We start from the raw sequence: 7904 nt of genomic DNA on the forward strand, positions 1-7904 counted from the left end.
TAAAGAAAAGCTACAACTTTGTCTTCCTCATGTCCACTATTTAGGTCATGGTATTTCTTCTGGAGAATGACTGCTTTCCTCTTCCAGAATAGAAGCTATTCTTAAAATCCCTAGACCAACTACTGTGTCCCAAATGCGTACCTTCCTAGGCATGGCCGGCTGCTGCTATCAGTGGATACTCGGCTATGCCCCTATAGTCGAGCCGTTGCAAAATCTGACTCTTGTTAATACCTCTGAGCCTTTACCCTGGACTTCAGAAATCAAAGCTGCTTTTGCCTCTATTAAACAAGCTCTGTTGCAAGCTCCTGCCTTAGGCCTTCCCAGTTATACTAAACCTTTTATTTTCTTTTGTCATGAAAAGAATGGATTTGCACTCACAGTACTTACTCAGACAGAGACAAGCACCGTCCTATTGCTTATTATAGCTCTCCTCTTGACCCTGTTGCAGCTGGATTTCCCCCACATCTCTGTGCTGTAGCTGCAGCCACCATCACTGTTGAACTTTCCTCCACCCTTGTATTAGGCTCTCTCCTTACTGTTGCTGTCCCACATGCTGTAGAAGCCCTTTTAGTAAAAACAAAAACCCAACACCTTTCAAATGCTAGATTAACTAAGTATGAAATCTTGCTTCTCTCTGCTGGAAATGTCACCCTAACTAGGTGACCTGTTTTAAACCCTGCTTCTGTTACCTACCCCTTCAGATGGTGAACCCCATGATTGCATTTTTGTTACCGCTCACCTAAAAATTCCCTGCACTGATCTAAAGGACAACCCCTCGTAAAACCCAGATCTAGTATTCTATGTTGATGGATCATGTCAAAGAAACTCAAAAGGTTCCCTTGGTGCAGGATATGCAGTATGTTCCCAATATGATGTTATAGAAAGCCATCACTTACCATTCAGCTCAAGTTGCCGAGCTTGTGGCCCTCACCAGGGCTTGCACCCTAGCCTCTGGTGCCTCTGTTAATATTTATACTGATTCTTGATATGCTTTTGGTATTGTACACGATTATGGTCAACTTTGGATACAAAGAGGCTTCCTTAACTTCAGGAGGTGCCAAGATTAGTAATGGTCCATATAAATGCCTTGTTAAATGCTTTACAATTACCTTCTGCTGTTGCTATTAGTAAATACCAAGCTCACCAGAAACCTGATGATGACGTTGCACATGGGAATGCTCTGGCAGATTCCGCTGCCAAAGTTGTGGCTATTTCTAGTCCTCAGGCTATGCCTGTGTTTTTGTCTATTCCAACTGACCAGTCTCCATTGGCAAGTCTTCATGCCGTTGCCCTCTTCAAGATCAGGCTCCTGAACCAGAGAACCATACATGGAGACTGACTGGGTGTTTGTTATACCCTGACCATTTGTGGCACTCCCTGGCCGGCTGCCTGGTGGCCCCAATGGTCCTTCTTCCTCATCTTGCTCGCATACACCACGGCATGGCACGTGAGCAAAGGAGGGGGATGATAGAAGCTGTTACGCTTGATTGGTTTGCTCCAAATTTTCCATCTGCAGCTCAACAGTACTCCCACACCTGTCCTGTTTGCCAAGCCCATAATGCGGGAAAGCCTGTAAAAACAAAGGAGGCAGCACAATTCCCCACCTTGGGGACCGTTTGTAAATTTACAATTAGATTTTATTCAAATGCAGAAATGTTGTTCTTATGAATATGTTCTTGTTATTGTATGTATGTTTTCTGGATGGGTAGAGGCCTACCCATGTGCAAAAGCCGACACCGTCACTGTAAGCAAAAAGTTGCTCAGAGACTTTATTCCAAGGTTTGGTATTCCTTTATCCCTAAACTCTGATAGAGGAACTCATTTTACTGGACAGATAATGAAAGAAGTCTGCAAAGACCTGCAGATCCAACAGAACTTTCCTTGCCCATACCATCCACAGGCCTCGGGCCAAGTTGAACACCAAAATGGCATTCTGAAAAATAAACTGGCCAAAATTTGTGCTGAGACTCACCTAAAATGGCCAGATGCACTTCCCATAGCTCTTATGAGTGAGATCTCCTGCCCACCGAGACTGGGCTTAGCCCACGTGAAATTCTAATGGGAAGACCCATGAGGCTCCCCGCCTCACCACCTGTTGCCTCCCACTTTTGCGATACACATTCACTTGATTCACTTCATTCTAGGCTATTGTAAGGCACTAATGAAGTGCGTTAAGGCTTTTCATTCATTTTCATTGCCTGCTTAGTGAGACTTATCCTTCCTGCCTTTCTTTAGCAGTTTATTTTGATCCAACATAACAGCTGAGGCATACGTAATCATTACAGAATATTGTTATTTCTTAATTCTCAGCCTTTTTCCATCATGGATGCGACAATGCAAGTTAAACACAGCTCCTCCCGTCTCAGTATAAAGGATGTTTTCCATCCCTGCTGACACGCTTAGTCCTTCATTAAAATGCTCCAAATCTGAACAGCAATTGTCAATGCCTAACAGGCAATGACTTCACTAGATTACATTTATGCACTTTCTCTACTTCTTGCCCTACATCTGCCATGACCTGCCAGCTCTCCTCAGACTCACTGGGCATTTTTACACATGCAAGTGCCGCAGCACCAGGCACTTTGAAAAGCACCCAGCACAGCAGTGCTTGCACTTGCATAAGGGGGAAAATGCACATCAGTGCTGAGAAAATGGCAGTGGCATGCTTTTAAACTAAAACACACTGGAGGTGCTTTAGTGAAAAAATGCACCATCACCATTTTCTGTGTCCTGATGCATTTTGCCACTTATACAGCTGCACCCAATGCAGTTCACCTCAGCTTGCCTTTAAAGTAGAGGATCTCTGGCACATTGCAGGACAAAAAAAGTGTGTATAACTATGTCCCAGGACAGGTCTCTCTCATTTAAGTGTGGTTTTTCATTTTGGTCCTAGGGTCTCTTCACCTTTGGCTGTATTTAAATGCTTAACATCACTGTCCCTATTCATTTATTACTCATCTAGCTAGATGAAAGTATATTCCAGTTTATTTGGCCTCACCTGCTCCTGCTTTTAAGCAGTAGAGGGTCATTCTGGTTAATCTCTCATCAAGTGAAGGTGCAAGAGTGAGAATCCTGTTACAGCTGACCTTCAGAGCAGTAGGACACTGGAAGGAAATGTTAACACTATTTGACATTAACAAATTTTAATTTCCTTTTTTTCAGTACGGTTAAACAAACTTTATTTTTATTAGGGACACTTTACTGTTATTAAAATGAAGGATATGAGGTGCTGATGCCCTGGGTACACAGGAATAGTAATGCTACAGAAATAGCAAAAGTCCACTCACTGTAGGAACACATCCAGGTTTTTTAACCTACCTTCCAAGTTGTACTCCAAGAGGATCAGGCACATGGACATTTAACTGGCAGCTGATAAACGCAGCTTGCTTCAGCAGCACTACTGCTGAATTTAAGACCCCAAGTACCAACCCTCGTAGCTTTTCACATCTGATAGTTGCATTCAGTTCAAGTATACATACGTAAAACGGAAAAGTCAGCAGTGGTCAAATTTTACCCCAAAAGTGTAATTGTTTAATTCAGTTCAAATTGGCCCGCACTACCAACATCATTACACAGAATGGTTGTGAGGTATCTGCCTCACATTAGGCGTTCACACGACAGAGAGCATGGCAGAGGAACTCCCCTGAAAATACCAAAATGCCAAACTGTGGAAGGACTCAACTCTAAGGTATTAATCTTACACTATGGCTTGAAAGGAACAGGTTAATCATCCCTTTGCAAGGCTGCTTGTGCTGTAGAAATGTTTTAAAATGGTGGTTCTGATTATAGCAGTAAGGGTCCTTCTTCCTTAGCTAATGAACAAGATATAAATAAGAAATCAAGGTTCTTAGTGCTATGTCATTTCGGTTTTTAAACACTGCAGGGGAACTTAGTTTCAAAACCTCATTTGACTTTTTGTAAGATAAGAGGGATGTTGTTAATTACCACAGTAGTGGGTTGGAGGTCTTTTCACAGTAAACTGTTTATTTTTACAAGTCCTAATTTGAAGATGCAACGTATTTCAGCAAACTGCTAGCAGTATGAAATACGTATTCAGTAGCTACAATGAAAACTAAATCTAAAAATGGTACTATTCAGCAAGATGGGACCTCTTTGCATCTGCTGTGAATTTAAAAAGTTGGAACTTAAATCAGATGGAAGCTCTGCATAGAATTACCAATAGGTTCCAGCCCTCTAGGAAATACCAGAACTTATTGCACTTGTACTGGTTATATGGTCTTACAGCTCAGACCACAGTAAAGTAAATACAGTCATTTTCTGTATTACCTTGGTCCTTAACACAAATACAGGTAAGCAAATGTGTAACCAGCCATTTATTTCAACTTATTGTGAATGATCTTCACTTTTAGGTCAGACTTTGAATGGATTTGTACTTTAGTAGCTGCATGGGGAGACTGGCAGGAGATGTAATTATGTAAGATAACTAATTTGGTCCATGTCAGTAATCAGTGATGTTATAAAAAATAAACTAGTTAATTCTGTATAAAAAGTAATGTTTTGCATTCTTTTGTTCAGACTGCACAGTACAAACAAGCTTGAATATCTAAATTAATACTGTTATAGGTATTTAATATTACATTGGGACAGTGGCTAGAAAAAATAAGTACCTCAAAGCAACAGACTTTTGCAGCCAGCTTCTCATAGCATTGTATGAAAGTTTAAAATAGTCTTAGTTACAGGTATGCACATTATAAAATGTTTGGAAAATGTTTCAGTATGCACTGTTTACATTACTAAAATTTAGTAACAAGAGTACATGATAAGTGATTCTATTTACATTAAAAATCCATTTTCCAGAAAGGAATTTACAAGTGAAATAAATAACCTTCGGTAGTCTGCGTAATTGTAGGATCTGTTTTGAGTGGCCAATGGTACAAGTTAGGCCACTAATAAAATGTCACCAGTCTGACAGGTCATTGAAAGTGTGCCTCATCCAGAAGGAAGTGCAACTTTGCTTAAAATTGTACTAGTTGCCTCTAAACATGCAGAATACACATAGGTACCTTTAAATATGGTAGTTCCCCAAAGCATTAGCCTTGAATATTTTATACAAGAGTATTCACAAAAACATACACTATTTTACAGGTCTTTAATACAAAATATTTTGGTGATATCAAACAATCTAGGAAACATTTTGATGAAGCCAATTAGAGCGTACACAGTCAGTGTCTAACTAGCTTCACTGGAGAATTCATATTTAAAGTCATAAGAAAACACAGGCAGGCTGAGAAGAATTACAAAATAGTCTTCTCCAGCCATGTCCCACTACGCAGACACTCATCTAAAAGAATCTTCAAGGTAAGTGATGTTCTCATGTGGCAAAGGGACCAACAACCACAACTGTAATAAATGAACCTATGTATTGATATAAATTACTGTCCTTTTGCAATAGCCAGTACTACAGTCCAAAAGTAGCAAGTTTACTATCCAGGGAAAGAAAGAACCAGTCCAGTCCACACTTCTACAGTGAAACCAAGTATTTTCATGTTTCCCTTTGCAGCTGTTTGAAATGTAACTGCTTATTAGTTGCATTATTGTCATCCATGGATGCGAGTTAAATTCTTTATTCAGTGAATGTAAAAGTAGGCCTGAAAGCTGGTCTGCTTCTTCCCAGGCTTGATATTTGGATATTTACCTTTGTCATCCTCCAACAAAAATCTTGCTAGGACACTGTGCAGTCATAACTGCCCTCCTGGAAAGGATCGTTCTCCTCTGTCCTAGATGTGTCCTCTTCATGTCTGCTTACATTGCAGCTGCTGCCATCACTCTGCGGGCTAGCACTGTGGCTAGCTGAACTCCTGCTTTCTTCTGCCCTTGGGCTGCTTTGTTCTGCAGTCTTAGAAGGATTTGCTGGCTGAAAAGCTTCAGGCTGCACTTGCTCTTCTGTTATCTCACTTAATTTCTGTAGCTGTGGCTTGAGGACATTTAGAAATGGCTTGTAACCAGGGCTAAAAGACAAATTAAAATTTTAGTGAACTAAAAATTGCTTTTCATTCATGTTCTGTTCTCCAGGCTTTGGCATTAAATCTAGCTTTCTCTCTACTACACACCATGGTCATGGTACTACAGTAATTCTCTCACCATTCATCTGTAATGTGTAATAAAATTTGTTGGGTCAAGTTGCTTTCCTATATAGGGAAAGTGACTGAAATATACAGTCATTCATACAGGAGACAGGCAGTGATAGTCCATCTTGCTTCAGTAGGGGAAACTGCTAGAGAAAATGTTCTGATTCAGGAAGGCAGGACAGAAGTCCCTGACCTTAGACACTTACTGAAGCAAACGTAAACAGGGTTTGAGCACTGGAAGTGCATCCAGTGGGATGCTTTCAGCATTTACTTAAGAACAAATCTTCCATGGAGCTTTGCAAGTTTTCAAAGGGTTAAAAACAGTGTTTTGTAAATTGAAACATGTTATAATTTCCACTTAAACTAGAAACTGTATGTTAGGGCACAATAGACAATGAGGCCCCATTTCTCGCTTCCTCCCCCACCCCCCAAATATGCAAGTAGCCCACCCTGAAACAGCTGGAATCTTAAAAAAAATCCTAGAGATTAAATGATAAAATCCCAGCCAGCCCTCAACTCAGCCATCTGGCTGAGACAAGAATGTGAAATGTAACACTTACCAGTCTGTGGAAGCCCATCTGTCTACAGCATGCAGGCCAGTCTTGATATTTTGCCAGATCTCTCCATCAATCTCAGAGGTTTGCATTATACTAAAAACCTGGTTGATGACTGAAGACTCTCTGAGAATAAGTCCTATCACAATACACCAGTCCAAACACCCTGCTTCTGTGAAGATATGCAGTAAATACCTACATAAGAAGAAAGTGCAGTCTGAGTCACTCTCCATCTGAACAGCATTACAGATGCCAGGACTAAATCATTCATTTTAGTCTGAAATACCATAACAAGGTAACTTACCGTAGCTGAACTTGCGACTTGTGCGGCCCCTTGCTGGCCAGTTCCAGAGAGATGTGTTCCAGCTCTGACTGTGTCAGACTTAAGCCAGAGAAGTTTTCGTCCACCATGGTCCAGTCACCATCCACCATAGAGCTCGTTTCCGTCAGGTCTGTTGCTGAACCAATGCTACACTCGTCACCTTCCAAAAAAGAGAGATTAAAAAAAAACATAAAAAGCCAAGAACCTATTTAACAGCATTCAATTTTTTCCATTGCTTCCTTTAACAACTGCACAGGAAAATATATTAACTATTTGTGACATGGCAACAGTTACTCATTATCCAGGAGTCAGGCGAACATTCCTAACTTGAGATATGGATGGATAAGGCTCTTGGTGTGGCCATCAGTATCCACTTAATTGCTTGCATGAAGCAAAGCAAAGCAGTTGTTCTTTCTATTGCCTGGTACATCAACAATTCCTGTCTGTCAAGTAAAAGTGATGCTGCAGGATGAACTGGGCAATCTGTATGTAACTGGCCCTGTAGGCACCAATGCAGACTACTTGGAAAGTAGATGCAAATTATCAAACACTGTGCTGAACCAGTTCACTTATTTGACTCAAATCCAAGACAAGGTTTTCTACCCCGACCCCTCTTCCCAATTCATCATACAGAAAACACCTTGGATTTGAGTACAGCCTGGAGCAAGTGGCTGCTATGGCTTTGGCTTCAGCTCCAGCCCTAACCCAGGGAAGACTATGTAGGGCATGTGGCCTAAGGGGAGCAGACAAAATCACGCCGCAACAGGAGCTGCTGTGGCTCCAGGGCTGGAGCTCCCACCACTGCTACCTGGCTGGCGCCAGAGCTACCATGTGCTCTGTGCTAAGGCTGAAAGGGAGTCAGAGCTCCTGCTTAGGCTAAGAGGTAGAGGGTGTGTGTGTGTGTGTGTGTGTGTGTGTGTGTGTGTGTGTGTGTGTGTG

At 41.4% G+C, this 7904-nt stretch overlaps 1 protein-coding gene across 3 annotated transcripts in view; it reads right to left on the minus strand.

The window, feature by feature from the left end:
- Positions 1 to 3963: 3963 nt before the first annotated feature.
- Positions 3964 to 7904, minus strand: part of RIC1 (RIC1 homolog, RAB6A GEF complex partner 1) — a 98168-nt gene continuing 94227 nt past the window's right edge. For all 3 annotated transcript variants that reach the window (XM_019554974.1, XM_019554975.1, XM_019554973.1), the window contains exons 24-26: positions 6948 to 7125; positions 6650 to 6838; positions 3964 to 5969 (exon numbers count right to left, since the gene is read on the minus strand). In XM_019554974.1, the coding sequence (XP_019410519.1) occupies positions 5684 to 5969; positions 6650 to 6838; positions 6948 to 7125 (653 nt within the window). In that variant the 3' untranslated portion in view covers positions 3964 to 5683. The remainder of the gene's footprint in view (positions 5970 to 6649; positions 6839 to 6947; positions 7126 to 7904) is intronic.

The sequence above is a fragment of the Crocodylus porosus genome, unplaced genomic scaffold (assembly GCF_001723895.1).
Source record: "Crocodylus porosus isolate Cpor-Errol unplaced genomic scaffold, CroPor_comp1, whole genome shotgun sequence".
Lineage (NCBI taxonomy): Eukaryota > Metazoa > Chordata > Crocodylia > Crocodylidae > Crocodylus > Crocodylus porosus.